Source organism: Notechis scutatus, chromosome 1 (genome assembly GCF_049901735.1).
Source record: "Notechis scutatus isolate UNSWTSFEM ecotype Mainland chromosome 1, rNotScu1.2, whole genome shotgun sequence".
NCBI classification, from domain to species: Eukaryota; Metazoa; Chordata; class Lepidosauria; order Squamata; family Elapidae; genus Notechis; species Notechis scutatus.
Window position 1 is genome coordinate 50,847,779 of NC_142009.1, and position 17,294 is coordinate 50,865,072.

At 39.5% G+C, this 17,294-nt stretch overlaps 1 protein-coding gene across 2 annotated transcripts in view; it reads left to right on the forward strand.

Moving 5' to 3' along the window:
- The first annotated feature begins 811 nt into the window (after positions 1–811).
- Positions 812–17,294, forward strand: part of KCNK2 (potassium two pore domain channel subfamily K member 2) — an 83,993-nt gene continuing 67,510 nt past the window's right edge. For both annotated transcript variants that reach the window (XM_087963868.1, XM_026680360.2), the window contains exons 1-2: positions 812–1,216; positions 4,027–4,337. In XM_087963868.1, the coding sequence (XP_087819994.1) occupies position 1,216; positions 4,027–4,337 (312 nt within the window). In that variant the 5' untranslated portion in view covers positions 812–1,215. The remainder of the gene's footprint in view (positions 1,217–4,026; positions 4,338–17,294) is intronic.

A 17,294-nucleotide genomic window follows, 5' to 3' on the forward strand; every position in this document is an offset into this window, starting at 1 on the left:
GAAAACAAAGGCAACGGTGGGAGGGGGAATCCATCCAGCTCTCTATCAGTTGCCCCCCCCCTTTAAAGCAGCCGCATTCCTCATTCATTCTGTGGCAGAGGAGGGCTCGATCATCTGGGCAGCCATTGCTCCGTCAAGTACACTTGTCTGCGAGTCAAGATTGGGCGGGTCACTTTAATCGCGGGCCATTTGTCTTGCGCCCTTTGCCTTTTCCCCTCCCACGATTTGGAGCCCGCCGTCCTTTTCAGGCTACTCTTGACTTCGCGGGTGAGTTCACGGGCTACTCAATCCTTAGCCACGTGGAAGCCAACGACACCGTGGATAGTATTTGGGGAAAGGGGGGACGGGGGTGGGGGAGCAGGCAGAGTTCAGGCGGAAACTGGATTCCTGCGGCTCTCGGTCTCTTCCAAAAACCCACCCCGCGTGGAAGGAAGGTCTGCAGACGGAGGTTGGCCGAACCGGCTCCGGCGCCCGCCTCTTCTTCAGAAGGGGCAAGCCGTGTCACGCACCGGCGGAGCGTGTGTGTGTGTGGTGGTGGGGGGGGACAGAATGAAAAGGCACGACCAGCAGCCCCGCGGTCACCTGCTCCAAGGAGCCGAGGGAGGCGGAGCCTGAGGGAGAAGTCCCCTTCCGTTTTACAAACCAAAACGCCGTGCCCGCCGGAGAGATCCCGCGCGCCTCGGAAAGAGAGAGAAAGCGACAGCGTACCGGCGGCCGAGCTCCGTCTCTCAGAGCGCGAGTCACCCACGGGGGAGGGGGGGGGGAGCGACCGCTACGCTCAAGAAACCTCGGGGAGTGTCCGGGAGGGGCTGAGGGAGTTCCACACATGCACACCTTGAGTGGTGCCCAGACACCGCACGAGACGCACGCACGAGACGCCATACATACACACGCTCACACACACACACACACACACATATTCGCGCACGGCTAGACGAGCGCGGGCGGCTTACACACCCCAGCGAGAGGGCGCGTGTGGAATCCGAGCTCTCAGCATCCAAGCCTTCCCTGCTTTGCCTCTCCCTCTGTCTGTCTGTCTGTCTGTCTGTGTTTCCTCTCCAGTCCCACGCGCTTTCTGGGTCCTCTTGTCTCCCCTCCCCTTTCCTCCCCAGCCCTCCCACCCCCCACCTCTTTGCTCTCAAACTCTGCCTCCCCGAGCCCTGAAAAAATGCCTGCCCGTGAAGCGAGGAGAGGGCACCGGGTCTGTAAATAAGAAGTGAGTACTCGTACAATGGCGCGTCTCGCTGGCTCGGAAAAAGAAAAAAAAAAATCCGGCTGCCTAGGGAAAAAAAAATGCTGCATGTTCCTTTGCTTTTGCCGATGCATCTTCGCTCTAGGGCAAAGGAAGCCCCCACCCCTATCCCCAGGTCCTACCTTCTTCATTGCAGGCGAACCCCGTTTTGCCCACCCACTGCCTTTCTCTCCCTCCCCCACCCCCTCCCGCTTCGCCATCCCTATTGCACGGGCTCTAACTGCTGCATGCAACACCTTGGCTCAAAAGCTCTGGGTTACACTTCACCTTTGTTCGCGGGGTTCTTAAGCTTTGGGTGACGGGGAAAAGCGGGGGCGGGCGGGTGGAAGGTAAGGAGGCTTTCTATTTTGAAGGCTCAAGCAAAAAAAAAAAAAAAGAGGTGATATTGTTATTAAAATCAGAATTATAATAATAAAAAAATGGGGCTTTTCCCAACTCGTTGCCTGTTATCCTTGCGGTCGTAGGAGGAAGATGTGCACTGACGCTGTTGACTGATTTCAAGAGCATCTCTTTGGGTGGTGGTGGTTGCTTCTTGTTAAAAAAAAAACATAAGAAAGGGAAGAAGAAAGGATGGGGTTTAATTTTCTTTCAAACATCCACAGGATTGGGAAAGCTTATTCCTCTGTGTGTGTGTGTGTGTGTGTTGCCTGTGTGTGAAATGGAACCTTGAATCTTGGCTGAGTGGGAAAGCTTCCTATGAGCTAAAAGGAAACAGGGAAGAGTGTGTAGTAGCACCAATTAGAAGAGTGCAAGAGGAAGACACTTTATGCTGCCATCCCATTCCCATTGTTAGCTGCATGCAGCTTCCTTAAAGGGGAGTGAATTAAGGTAACTTGGGAACTGCACTTACCTGGGATGCCAAGATTTCCTTGGGACTGTGGGCATACATTGCATCTGAGACAAGAGGGGGGCGCTATTGTTATCGCTATGATAAATCACTGTTAAAAAGAGAACAGCAGGTGTAGGTGAATAGAGGAGGGGTTGTTGCACTAAACCTGAATTGCCTCCATTTTGGGGTGGGAAGATGGGTGGAACAGGGTGACAACACACTCAGGGGCAGGAGATCAAAATGGTAGTTGCTATGTCAAATGAAATAAGATAGTTTTGAGTTTCTGTCCTTTGCCTGCTTTCCTCCCATCATTCAATTCTCAAGATAAGCCACTGGTCCACTTAACATCTTTTTTATCATTGCATTCCCAGGAAGTCCACAGGGCTTCACTGCTAGTACTGCAATTTAATTATCTGGTAGATTGCTTGGTTAAACTGCCAGACATTACCATTATCAGCCAAAAAGGACCTTGCATGGAAGTCTCTAGGCAGCAACATTTAGTTCCTGCCCTCAAATCAATGACTCTGGGATACTCCTCTGAAGTCAGAGGAATCACTTCTTTCATATCTCCTGCAGTTGGAGGTGGTTGTAAGTCTGCATTTCTGAGCTCAGAAGAAGGGGATTGTAGCAGGAGCCTTATTTTTGTAGCAAAACTTGTCCCAGCACCATTATAATATAGGAGTTAGGTGCACCTGTCCAAGGTTTGTAGAACTTGGGAAATATTAACTACGTGGTTTCATTGTGCAGTAAAGTCATGAAGAGTATTCATCTGCAGCTTCTTCCACCTTCTTCACTGTGGAGGAGAAAGCTCAAATTAACTATGCTTATTATGTGTTACTTTTATCTTCCAAGCTCATCTTCCTCTTTCAACATTTGAAGATGCTGCAAACTTATAGATTAAGAACATATGCTGAAGAACATAGTTTGCATATGGACAATAATGCATTATTGCTCTTCAAAACTTGCCTTCTTTCAGAGTAGTGAGGATGGAAAAGGAGGGACAGAGATCTCTATCTCTTTTTAAGTGTATGATTTACTTTGAATATCAGGTTCATTCAGAGAAAAGTTAAATGAGAAGGAAGGACTACATTGGATATTGCCAATATCTCAATGATTTCAAAGGTAATATATATCTTCACTGGACATATTGTTTTGGCAATAATGATAAGGAATGTTGGGACAATGCACCAGTGCATTATATCAATAACAGTACCAATTCATCAATAGGCAGCTGCAAATAAGAGAGAGGGAAGGAAGACATGAGATAGCATGTTATCGACGAAATTATCTAAAACCATAGTTCTGGCATTGGTTGGTTGGTTGTTTATTCTTAGATATGGGCAGAAATTTTGCAGCCCAGTTTCTTTAAAGAGCTTTCACTTAATTAATAATACTAGTTAGTGATACTTTAATAAATAACAGTTAAAGGATTTCCATGAGAAAAACATAGAGGTGGATTACTTATACATCATGCATGAAGTTTCGGATACATTGTGCATGCATGTACAGTGTGTATGCATATACTGTATACACAAAAGTATCTGTTTTAATTAATATTCAGCATCATTGGCAATATTTAAAATAGATCAGGATTTGGAAAGCAAAGTGATAATCTGATGAAATATTAATTAGAAATTATATCTTCAAATAATCAATATGACACCATTAGCTTTACAGCCAGTAATTTGCATGGTATTTGATCAATAGATCTAGTAATAAGGTTATATGAGAGTGTGGAATAGCAAATTTTATCACAACAGATTGCTGCAACCCTTGATCCTTAACAGGTTCTTCAACAGATAGACAAGTTGAATTTCTAGGGCTACCGTCTCTGAACAATTAGTAGCTTATCTTTCTCCTTGTCTTGCAAGGAAAATTCTAAGATAAACATTGACAGGTGTTTTAAAAATTAATATTCTGTTTCTTTTCCACCCCTTTTTGTTAGTGGCGGCACCTGACCTGTTGGACCCCAAATCTGCCACTCAGAACTCCAAGCCACGGCTGTCATTTTCTACCAAGCCCACTGTACTTGCTTCACGGGAGGAAAGTGATACAACTATTAATGTTATGAAATGGAAGACAGTATCAACCATTTTTCTAGTGGTGGTTTTGTATTTAATTATTGGAGCTACTGTATTCAAAGCCCTGGAGCAGCCACATGAAACCAGCCAGAGAACAACTATTGTGATCCAGAAGCAAATGTTTGTGTCACAGCATGCCTGTGTGAATGACACTGAACTTGAAGATCTAATTCAGGTAATTTCCTATACTGAAATGTGTTCTTGTCATAGATTTAAATAAAACAGTTTTGATGTTCCTATTCCTGCTGCAATGTGATAGAGCTGATATCTGGCACAATAATTTGACTTACGTTGTAATGTATAAAAAGCACTGCTAATCCCAATTTGGTTACTAGGCTTGCATTCAACATAATCTTTGCATTAAATGCTTATCTTGTGTTTCCTAAATTACTATTCATTGGCAGATGTAATCCAGTGTACTTCCGTTATATTGCAAACTGATTTACTTGGCAAAAAAGACAGAAAATATTATTTCTGGGCAAAAGTGAGGGGATTTTGATTTTTAACATCTCATTTTCTACTTGGATATTTATATTCATTCTATATTTCTTCTCTGCAATCACTACTACATGGAAAACCGTGCCAAATCATTATACTAAGAGTCCTATATATGTTATTTTAAAATACTCTTGCAAAGTTTACATTATGTTCTCATGTTGTGATTGGATTCATTATAGAAACTTACGCTTTTCTTATTTTCTAGAAACTTGTCCTCTGTTTCTACTAACCTGTCATCTTTTGCGATTACTGTATTCTGCTTGAAAATATACTATGTTGAGGACAAGGGCTCAGTTGTTCATTCATAGCAAGATAAGTTTTACTTCAGTGATGATGTTTCCTTGTATGATTGAACACATAACCATTATTCAGAACTTTTTCCAGAAATATTTCTTGTCCCTGGTACACTGCTAATGCACTATTTAGACTAGAACAGAATACTTTATTGGCAAAGTATGATTAGACATATTCTGGTGCAAAAGCTCTCAGTGCCCATGCAAAACAACAGAGTGATCATCATAATAATGATACAGTAAGGGTAGTAAAGAAAATGGGGAGGAAAACAATAACACTACATCATACAATGTGGGCTCTATAGATATTTCCTCAACCTCTTTCTGACATAAATTATAACATTTGTCTTTACAATAAATTTAATAATAAATAAATAATAAATTTACTTATTAAATAAATCTATACATTATCTATCTATCTGTCCATCCATCCATCCATCCATCCATCCATCCACACGCACACGCACACACACACACACACACACAAACGTTATAAAATGACATAAATAAAGCATAATTTATGCATTATGCTTCAGCAAAATTGGAGATAGCTATTTCAAAATGGGGCATAATTGGCTGAAGCAATCACACAAGTTCAAAAAATTTCTGAAATTTATATATATATTGTGAAGAGAAAAATAGACTGGTTGAAGCATCCATCTGTGATGAATAGAGGCTTCCTTTCCCTTCCTGCTAGAAAATGTCTCTAAGCAAAAGATACATCTAAACATTCCCAAATTAAAGCCACGTCAGTCCACATTCCATAATGTTTTTTTTAATAACTTCACCTTATGTGGATAACTGGTCATCCATGATCCTGATTGATCACTTTGAATTTTTCTGACACAGGTAAAACTACTCCCAAGATTAATTAAAAAATTAAGTCAGGTAGGTCAAAGGCTACTCCAAAGCTGTTAGCTACCATTTTGAAATTGGCACTTAAAAGGTAACTTCCTGAGCAATCACTTGAGGGGTTCAGATCTATCAAAGTACCCACCCTCCCACAACATAGTTGTGCCCTCTGGAACAAGATTCCCCCTGAGATGTGGATAGATCTGATAACCCCTTACTTCATTTGGCTTGCCATCTTTATATTTTATTGATATTACTTTAATTTATTTGATTGTTGTGAGCCACCCACAGCTGTTCAAGATTGGGCAGCAAGCAAGTTTAATAAATATTATGTACCCAACAATGTGAAGTCACAGCTGCAGTCCTTAGTTGTATAAGGACTGTATAAGCATTGATTCTTCTCAAGAATTTAGGATGTGGTAATGTATCAGCATAATATATCCAAGCAGTGGGGCCTTTTTAAATTGACGATGGAAATTTTGTTCATGTGCAGATCTAAGGTTTTTTTTTGTGTGTAGCACCTATTGTGTCACCACAGGACCACACAGGATCAACTGTCTAGTGTATTTGCCATAATCTTTCAACTTTGATTTTCAAAGTTTGATACTTTATAATCCTTTCCAATTCTTTGTCTTCTATCATACCATATCCTGGTTTTACCACATCAATTATCCACACTCCCCCCACAAACACAGTTAAATTAGGTGTGCTATGTGCCAAGACTATCAGTTTGTATTTGGAAAGCCGACAGTATTTTAACTTTTGTTCACTGTTTTAACTCTATGTTCCTATCATTTTTTTGTTACTGGCACATGATGATTTTTATAGATGTTCCAGTAAATCATTTTGGCAACTGTGGCATTATCATTAATATTATTATGGGTGATCAGTCAGTCAGATGTTTAGACTGGATTTGGTATTTGATCAAGTCCTTCTCAAGGACCTGCGATCATCAGATGTTATTTGACGGTGTTAAAGATATCTTTGCATAATGTAAACTGTTCCAAGTGAAGCTGCATTTTGCAATTGAATAGTAGGGATTTGTCAGTGCTGATGGTATTCATGTAGTGAGTGCTCCAAATAATTTGGGATTGTACCCAATACACCTATTACTATCAGTATTATCTTTGCTTTCTTTTGCCATTGTCAGTCTACTTCTATTTTTTCTCTTCTGTTCTGCTGTACTGCCACATTGGTTATCCAGACTTTATTTTTTGCTTTCTTGGGGTGTTGTGAGGCAGGTGCTTGTCTGTTTGTATTCTAAGTCCCAGTCTTAGCACTTTATTTCCTATTAGTTTTTTTATTTTGTGATCCCGCCAGTTCTTGCTTCAAAATAATGGTATTTCTTCCAGGTATGAAAGAAATGCACGATTGTTGCTACTTTGTCAGGTCTTTGTGGTCAATCTGTGCCAGGGATCGCCAACCTTTTGGACCTCAGGGACCACCAAACTCATAATTTTAGATCTCAGGGATCACTAACTGGTTCTGTGGGTGTGGCCTAATTTGTGGGTGTGGCTTGGTGGTCATGTGACTGGCTGGGCAAGGCTTGTATGTAAATATTATAAATATTTATATAAATATTGAATTTTTTTATAAAAAAGAGCAACTTTTACCCAAAATCAGGCAAAGCAGGTAGGCAGATTGAGTTGCTCACAGAATCACACATTCATTCAGAAATCTATCTATCTGCCATTGGCTAGCTCAGTCTGTCACATAAAATTTGCTTGGAAGCAAACTCACAAAATTAACTCACGACACACCATGCATGTAAATATTGATTTTTTTTATTTAAAAAAGAGCAACTTTTACCCAAAATCATGCAAAGCAGGCAGGCAGATTGAGTTGCTCACAGAATCACAGATTCATTCAGAAATCTATCTATCTGCCATTGGCTAGCTCAGTCTGTCACATAAAATTTGCTTGCAAGCACTCACAAAATTAACTCACGACACACCATGCATGTAAATATTGAATTTTTTATTAAAAAAGCAACTTTTATCCAAAATCAGGTAAAGCAGGCAGATTGAGTTGCTCACAGAATCATTCAGTGATCTATCTAGCTGCCATCGGCTAGCTCAGTCTCTCAAATTTGCTTGCCGTGAGTCTGCATTGAATTTGCTTGCAAGCAAACCTTCAGTCCTAAGGGAGGTTCGGCTGTGCTTAGCTAGAAAGCAAGAAATCCAACCATTTCCTGCTTCCTAGGTAATCTAAGTGTCCCAGCACAGCAGAACAGATGATGGTCGGAAAAAGAAAAAATAGCAACTTAGCAGACAAGTTTGCCGGGTAAGGAGTGAGTGGGCGGGGAGGGTTACCACAGGCCATGTGGGCTGAGCAGCCTTGTGTTTCTGTGCAGCCTGGATTAATTGCTTTGGGGGTGTGTGCTCTGGGGGCGAGATTTCTCTGTGGCCCACCAAAATTTTATCACAGCCCATCAGTGGGCCGCAGCCCACCGGTTGGCAACCGCTGATCTATGCTATCTTCTTGCAATGGCTAACTAATGTGATCCACAGTCTCTTCAGCTTTTTTTTTTTTTTTGCAAAGGCGGCTTTAGCTGTCTATTGCTGTCTTTTCATTTTGCATAGATGTGTTCTTAAGGCTTGGCCTTATGGAGCCACAATTAGCCCTTCTGCTTTGCCCAGTATTTTTGTTTTAATGCATTGGCCATATAATACTGTGCCTTGCCATTTCTCTTTCCTATTCTGCAGTTGGTCTTTCTTGTAGGTCAGTTTGGCCAGCTTGGTCTCTCCAATATTCACTAATCCTTCATGATATATTAGCTTCAATGCATCTTCTTCACTGTCCTTCACATATTCTCCCTATGCTCTTTTTTCTTGTTCAACTGTCTGGCTATATTTGCAACATTATAACATTATTGTTATATTATTATTATGGTTGATTGCATAGTCAGCCACATGTTTAGATTGGATTTGGCATTTTTATTCACTTATGAAATTGTTCCCAAGGTTCTTGGATTATAATATATTAATAATAATAAATTATGGTTTGTCAATTATTATTATAAACCCTGAGATTGTCATCTATTGGGGGTTGACATAATTACCTGTGAAATAAAAGCTACCCAGATATGCTAAAGGTAGTTTTGGAAATGTATATAAACTTTTATTTTTCCATTAAGGTTTGTGACTATTCGTCTATATATGTTATTCTATGGTTCTATATACTTCCAGTTTATTTATTTATTTTATTTATTTATTTGATTTGCCAATTGTTTACAAGATAATAAGTATAAATGTATACATAGTTGTGAATACATGAAATGGGTACATATAAGAAAAATAAAAGAATAAGAGAAACAATAGGACAGGGACGGTAGGCACGTTGGTGCGCTTATGCACGCCCCCTACAGGCCTCTTAGGAAAGGGGTGAGGTCAATAGTAGACAGTCTAAGGTTATGTATAGTTATATTGCAATATACATTTTTAGATATGATATTTATTATGTTGCTGATTACATTAAATTTATCTTGCCTATTTATTTTCCCAAGGTATGAGAGTTGGGAATTTACACTCCCCAGAGTTGGTGTGGTTAAAATGCTTAAAAACCCTGTAAAATGAATTGGCAAATGAATGGATGTGTGTATGTTATCCAGGAACGCAGTGTCTACCTGTTTGATTCAAATAATGCTGCCCAGCTTAACTGCTCTGCTTCTTTTCATTGTAGGCAAATGACTCTATTCCACCTGATTATGGTGCTCTCTGCAGGAATGCCTCTTCCCCCTCCAGTCACTTTCTTTCATGGAAGTCCTGGAGTTTAAGGTTATGATGCAGAAAACCTTTCTGATGAAAGTCTGCAAAATGTCTGAACTATTATTAAGAAACATACAATTAGGAATAGAAAAGTTATAAATGTGATTAAATAGAAATGCTTAGTTCAAGTTCTTAGATATCAACTTTCCAAGGCACTTTATCACCACAACTATTGAAATGAAAGCTAGTGATTAATTAATTAATTAGTATGATGAGATTTCCCTCAAGCACAAGTATGTTGGAAAAAGAAAGTGCCAATCATGTCACAGAGACACCATAAGTATCCAGTTGATTTGCCTTGGAAATAAGGATGCTTTGAGCTTGGCTTATATATTTGTATAAAGTATTTAATCTGTAAGACTCTGGGTGAGGATTTAGACGGAGGGTTGTCTGAGCTTGCTGTTTGGCTTCCAGGCGTTTCATTACCAAACTAGGTAACATCTTCAGTGGGGTTTTTTGGGGTGAAGTGTCTTGTTAATATAGGTCCTGGATGGTCGGGTGGTCTTGTGACTCAGTGATCCCCAACCTTTTTGACGCCGCGGCCCGGTACCGGCATCAGCTGGGCGCCGCGGCCCGGTACTGGCATCAGCTGGGCGCCGCCATCTTTTTTTGATGAAAAAGTGCTTCCGGTGACCTCACGAAGCACGTTTTCATCAAAAGATGGCGGTGCGCTTCCGTGAGCTTTTCCGGTAGAAATGGCTTTCTACCCGGAAAAGCTCACCGAGCTCGCGCCATCTTTTGATGAACGCTTCGGAGCTTACCTGAAAAGCTCATCTCTTTTTGATGAAAACGTGCTTCCGGTGAGCTTTCTACCCGGAAAAGCTCACCGGAAGCACTTTTTCATGAAAAAAATGATGGCGGCGCCCAGCAAGCCGCGGCCCGGTAGGAGTTGTTCCGCGGACCGGTCCCGGTCCGCGGACCGGTGGTTGGGGACCCCTGTTGTGACTGGTTGAGTCACAGGACTGGTTGAATCACAAGATTGGATCACAATGACAAGACAATTCAGCACCTTGTCATCAGTGAGTCAAGCAGCAAGCTTGGCCTAAATCAACTTGAGCTACGAATATTCTCTACAATTTCTAACTCTGGGTGAAGAAGTTCTATATTAAGTTTAAAAAAGAATAATGGAGTATTTTGTATATGAATCCAGAATTAAAACTGAAATGACTGTTGACAGGTGAACATGGTAAATATGTTACAGTTGAGGTTGAAATGCAAAGGATTCAATCTATAATTGTCAGTCTTTTGAGAAGACCAAGTTCATGAAAGTCAGAAGCACTCAGGACAATATGCCTATAACAGTCCATGGCCAGGCTATAGAACAAATCCAACAATTTTCTTATCTTGACAGCATTATATCTATGGGGGTACAGATAAGTATATTAAGTATCAATTGGAATGGCAGTGGCTGTGTTTCAATGCATGCACCCAATTTGGTCTATGCCAGCCATAAATGTCACCACAAAGATAAAACTGTTCAAGAGTGTTGTTGTAACAACTGCAATATATGCTTGTGAAACATGGCAGAGTACAACCAAGATGATTGAATGGTTAAATGTTTTCCAACAATGCTGAGAAGAATTCTCTACGTCTCATATCACGACCAAATCACTAACAAAGAGGTACTACAAAAATCAGATTTCGAACACTTATTGAGAACTGTGAATTAATGCCAAATGTGACTTGTTGGCCATATCTTACATATACCTAAAGACTGGCATCCCAAAACTGCACTATGTTGGAGACTTCATGGAGGAAAGAGAAAAAGAGGCTGGCCTCAGAAAACTTGAAGATGCTGCAGATGATGAAAACCATTGTAGAACACTTGCTGCCCAGTGTGCTCTTCACAGGACATCATGATGATGATGATGATAAAAATATTAAAACAGGGAGGTCACCAGGTTTGGACAGACTACAAGTTTTGAAGAACAACTTTTGCAACTACTTCAGAAATAATGAATTCTATTTTATAAGGCGATGTAATGCCAACATACTGGAAAAAAGTCAATATTGTGTTGTTACCAAAGGCAAGACAGATTTAACTTCTATTAAAAATATTTCTTTATTGAAGAAGAATTAACAAAAAAAATTCATTAATTTTAACAGGCAGATTAAAAAATTTTTCACAAGAGTTTATTCAGGAAGATCAGTGTGGATTTCTACCTGAACACAATTAAAAGGCAATGTGAGAACTATACTGGATGTAATGGAATATTTATAACAACATAATGAAAAACAAGCCTTATTAAAAGTTTTAGATGTTGAGAAAGCTTTTACTAAGCTGAATTGCTCCTTTTTGTTCAAAGTTCTGGAAGACTTTGGTGAGAATTTTATTCCTGGAATCAAGTTGATATATACATCTGAAAAGGCTTGAATTACAGTTAGTGGTAATTTGACTAAACCATATATCCAGAAGGGCACAAGGCAAGGTTATCTTCTGTCCCTTTTGTTGTTTGTTTTGGTTCTCAAAGTTGTGAATAGATACATTAGACAAGGTGAAAATACAAGTCTAAAAATTTAAAAAAAGTACCTTTAAATTGAAAGCTTTTGCTGGTGATTTGGTTTTGATCTTACTGGACAATCTGAAGGGGATTGAATCTTTAATGATGAAATTGATTTTTTAGTTTGATGAAAAAATTGAAAGATTTAGGCATATTAGCAGGTTTTCAGATTAATAAATGGAAAACAAACTTGTTGGTTAAAAATATGACTACCCAAAATTAAGATAGTTCCAAATTGAAAAAAATGTTAAATATTTGATTGTTACTTTGTCTAATGTGAATTGTTCAAAGTTGTTGTTTCAAAATAACTATGTCGAAGTATAGAATGGAGTTAAAAAGATATGCTAATATGGAAAGCATTGTCATTCTAGGAAGAATTTGTGTGATTAAAATAAATGTTTTACTTAGAATGTTATTTTTATTTCTGACTATATCCATAACTGATCTACCATTTAAACAATAACAATAAATGGGTTCTTGAACTAGCATGGCTGGATAGCAGCAAAAGAAAAAAAATAAATCACAATTATAAATGTAGATAAAGCTGTATTGGAAGTCTTATATGCAAGGTCATGTGACTAATCTAAAACTTTGCTACTGCTGCAGTGTGGAATCCAAGCAGTGGTTCAGACAACATCAACTAACCATTGTATGAACTGAGTCAGTGACAATGCTCATACCTACCAGGGTAATGATCAATTAAAAGAACTTTGGGGAAGTTAGATTTTCAAGCTCACCTTTTCTCATAAAGCAGCAATTATCCAAGAATGTAGAAATAACACAAATAAGTTTCTGATTAATTTTGAGTGGTGACAATATTGGCACTCCCATAATTAAGTCTAAAGCCGGCAAGCTGTAAAATATGCTGTATGTGTTCTTATTTTAGATTCGAATAAGATGAAATATAAAACACTATTAAATTAGAATGAATGTAACTATATTACAGCCTCTATATATGTTTTTGTCTATATTTCTGGACCACAGAAATTCCCAGAGCAGCATTGATGGAAGCTGTAGTTCAAACTATCGTGAGAATATCAGGTTAGGACCGTGATGGCGAACCTATGGCACACGCATGCGCATTGCCTCCCAGCTGATTTTTGGCCCATTTGAAGCAGTTGTCATCTTCCTGGAGGCTTGAGGGAAGTCTCTGCAGCCTCGGGAGGCCAAAAAACAGGCCTTCTGGAAATCTGGAAGTGCCCGTTTTCAGCCTCCGGAACTCGGGGAAAGCCGTTTTTGCCTTCCCAGGGAATCAAGGGAAGCCTCTGCAGCCTCAGGAGGCTGAAAAATGGGCCTTCTGGAAATACCTAAACATGCCGAAACAAGCCCATTTTCAGCCTCCCGAGGCTCCCGAGGCTTTCTTAGAGCCTACAGGAGGGGGAAAACAGCCTCCCCCAGGCTCCAGAGGCCCTCTGGAGACTGAAAACTGGCACTTCTGGTATTTCCGGAAGGCCTGTTTTTCGGCCTCACGAGGCTGCAGAGGTTTCCTTTGAGCTTCCGGGAGGGCAAAACCAGCCAACAATCAGCTGGAAGCCGTGCACATGTGCAGTGCAGGTAAGGGGGCGGGATTAGGGTGTTGCATGTGCATGCGCAGGGGCAGGGTACAGTGGGGTTCCAGCATGCGCACATGCGCTATCATGCATGCGCATTCAGCACACCACAACCAAAAGGTTCACCATCACTGGGTTAGGATATTGTTATCTGCTGGTTTGAATTACAGGTCATCATCAACTTACAACCACAATTAAACTCAAAATTTATGTTGCTAAGCGAGACAGTTGCTAAGTGAACTTTGCCGCATTTTTACGAGCTTCCTTGCCACATTTGTTAAGTAAATCACTGCAGTTATGAAGTTAATTACTCGGTTTTTAAGTGAATTTGGCTTTCCCATTGATTTTGGGTATCAGTAGGTTGCAAAAGGTGATCATAAATCCTAAATATGAGCCAGTTGCCAAATATCCAGTTTTTGATCACATGACCAGTCATCTGATTTGAATTGACCATTGCCTGTCCAGTAAAACTCACTGATGCCAAGGATGCATATATTCTCTCTAATCATTTCTCTTTTTGCAATTTAAAGTTTCCCAAGGGGCATGCCTCTCACATTCCATGTTCCAATTTGATATTATTTAAATAGTCAACCTCTTTCATCATGGGCACCATCATTTGTTGGGATTCCTGAAGATTTTCTTCCAACAACGTGTCATAAAATCCCTGACTACTAAAAGCTAGCCCTTGCTCTTCTCCAGTAGCTTTCAGGTTACCATCCAGCCTGGAGGGTCCACTCTTCGTATCCATATCTGAATCATGTTGAGTTATTGCCATAAAGTATTTGGTGAGATTTTTTAGAGAGTAGTTCACCATTGCTTTCCCAAATTCTCCCCATTTATCCAGGCTTGGGAACTACATATGGTTGATGAATCAGCCATATGGCTGGGTTGAAGAACTAATTAGAAATAATAATAACCTTTCCAGGTAGCAATTCTATCATACACAATATGCAGCTGTTATTTGTGGTGAATCTGGATGCATTTCCTTGTGACGATAACATAACATTTTTCTTCTGCAGCCAAGCACTGTTTATTTATTTATTTCCTAAACACTGTTTTCATTATGAACAATTATCCTAAATTTGAGTTAATTGTATGGGTTCACTACCATAGTGAAGAGCTACAGGATAGTGCAGAGCTATAGGATAAACAATGGATAATTAGCTAATTTTAGAAATTGGAATGGCACCCACATTCAGGATAGGATCAAAATGTGCCAGCTAGGATTGTATTGAAATACTCCTACTTTTATAGAGGACAAGAAAGAAATAATTGTTAATTCTGATCTTTTATGTACACTTCCCTATTCCACATGATTGGCATTTTAGTCTTACTTTCATCCTCTTATATTTATCTTTCTGAACGTGCACTTCACTTGTAAAAAGCTATTCTGCTTCTCTGTTTTGCTGTAGGTTTTGTCTCACAAAGCTTTAGTCCAGTGGTGCCAAAATGGGAGTGCTCGTGTGCATGCCAGAAACTGGAAGAGCAGCTCCCCGGTGTCCTGCACAGGAGCTCCAGAAACCAGAAGCCCCAGCCACCTAGTCTTCTGGTTTCTAATGTGCATGCGCATGAGAAGACCAGCTGACCGGCATGCACATGCATGCTGGGGAATTGCTTTTCCAGTTTCTGGCGCTCCCACCCATGCAAAGACCAGCGGGCAGCATGCATGCACATACTGAAACCCAGAAGAGTAACAGGTGACAGCTGGTGTGCCCAGAGAGATGGACGGGTGTGCCACTTCTGGCACACGTGCCATAGGTTTGCCATCATGGCTTTGGCTTCAAAATAACTGAAGACACTAAAGGGATACTTTACCTTTTTTTTTTTTTTTTTTACAATGTTCAGTCCAGGCCAAAGATTGCATTTTTCATACTCATTCCCGTATGTGCAACAATGAAGGTCAATTTCAGCAATGGAAGCTTTGTGTCCTATTTGGACCCTTTAATAAACACAAACAGCAATTTTTGGAAATGTTATATTACCCTTTTAAGGGTTTCATTGACTGATCAAAACTGGGGAGTTATTTATAAGCATATGCTGATTTTCTTTCTTTGGACTAAATATGTTCTTACTAAGCTAGTTATCCGCTTATGGAAAGATTATACTATTTAAGAATTTTGTTAATGAAAGTTTTGTCTATGTTCTTATGCTAGTTGTATCGTTGTTTATTGTTTGTCTCAAGGACACAGACTCCTTTGCACAGTAGGCTAATAAAATGCAGAGTGACAACAAGGCAATTATGCTGGATCTATCAACTGAGTCATGATTTAACACTAAGGTAGTTGGTTAGCATTGGAATGAGTTAGGCCAGAATATTGTTCTGACATCAGAAATATGAAGAGCTTAAGGAGTTGACCACTTAAGGCTACAAGAAGTTTGACACCATACTAGTTTCCCAAAAAGTTTTATGTTAACAGGGTGCTTGATCAGATATCATATCATATATCAGAAATTAAATAGTTTAATGGGCTATCAAATGTTATATGTTCCAGTGACAAAATACATTTGTAAAATTTCACAATCAAAATAGTGTGTCATGCATTGGATCCAAAGTGAAGCAGAATTGCATGAATAATTTTCATTTCTGGACATTAAAAGATGTGGTTGGTGACCTGTAAGGCCTGGACAATGTAGTACTGGAACCCTATAATAAAACACAGTATCTTATAAGTGGTATACCTTATAAAGTGGTATTGATCTAATGCATAGTGATACTCATACTTCAACTCAGTAGGAAGAATGTCATCATTTATGGGACTGGGATAAAAAATATTGCCACCCAAAAATGAAACATTTGATATGAAGCATTAAGTTTGCTAAATGAAACACAAATCCATTTTCAATTGCTAAAGGAATGTGCACATTATTTTGTTATACAATTTGATTAATAAATCATTCTTTAGCTAAGTCCTTGTTGCCTTTTACAGTGATACTGAAATAATATTAAACATTACGGATATTACTTATTATAATTTACCTAAAATGAAATATTTTATAACACATATAAGTGATGTTTGGGAAGCTTCACTAGTCCGTAACTGTTTATTTCCAGGATTAATTTTTGTACTAGATAGCAGTTATTCTAAAAAAAGTCATTAAATTTAAGTCATTAAGTGACTTAAATGACTCTTAATATGGGAGTATAATTCTACAGTAAAATATAAGCAAAATAGCATTGTTTAAGTTAAGATATGTATGTCAGGATACACTTTTTAAAAATAAAGCAACTTTTAAAATTTTATTTATTTCTCTACAATTCTTTCTCAAATGGTTTCACGGTTTCACAGGAACTCTTCCTCTGAAAAAAAGAGTTACTAAATGCAGTAATGAATGCAATAGATTGATGGACCCACACAAAACAGAGGCAGATCTTGAACAAGCTGATCCACCCATCCTTACCAAATTCAAGTCCTTATTCTTATTGAGGAGCTTCCCTTGCTTCTCACAGATGGGTGGTTATATGCTACAAAGCTTCCCCATGCACAAAATAACTCCACACACAAAGGAAAGAAGCATACATCCCTACACACAAAAAAGACATCAGAAATATTTTAAGAGCAGATATACTCTAATCACATGGTAATACAACCAAGCCGAAAAGCAAACCAATACATCTGAGTGACTGATGAGACCTTACATTATGTTTAATTTAACAAAACAGACTTCAAGCC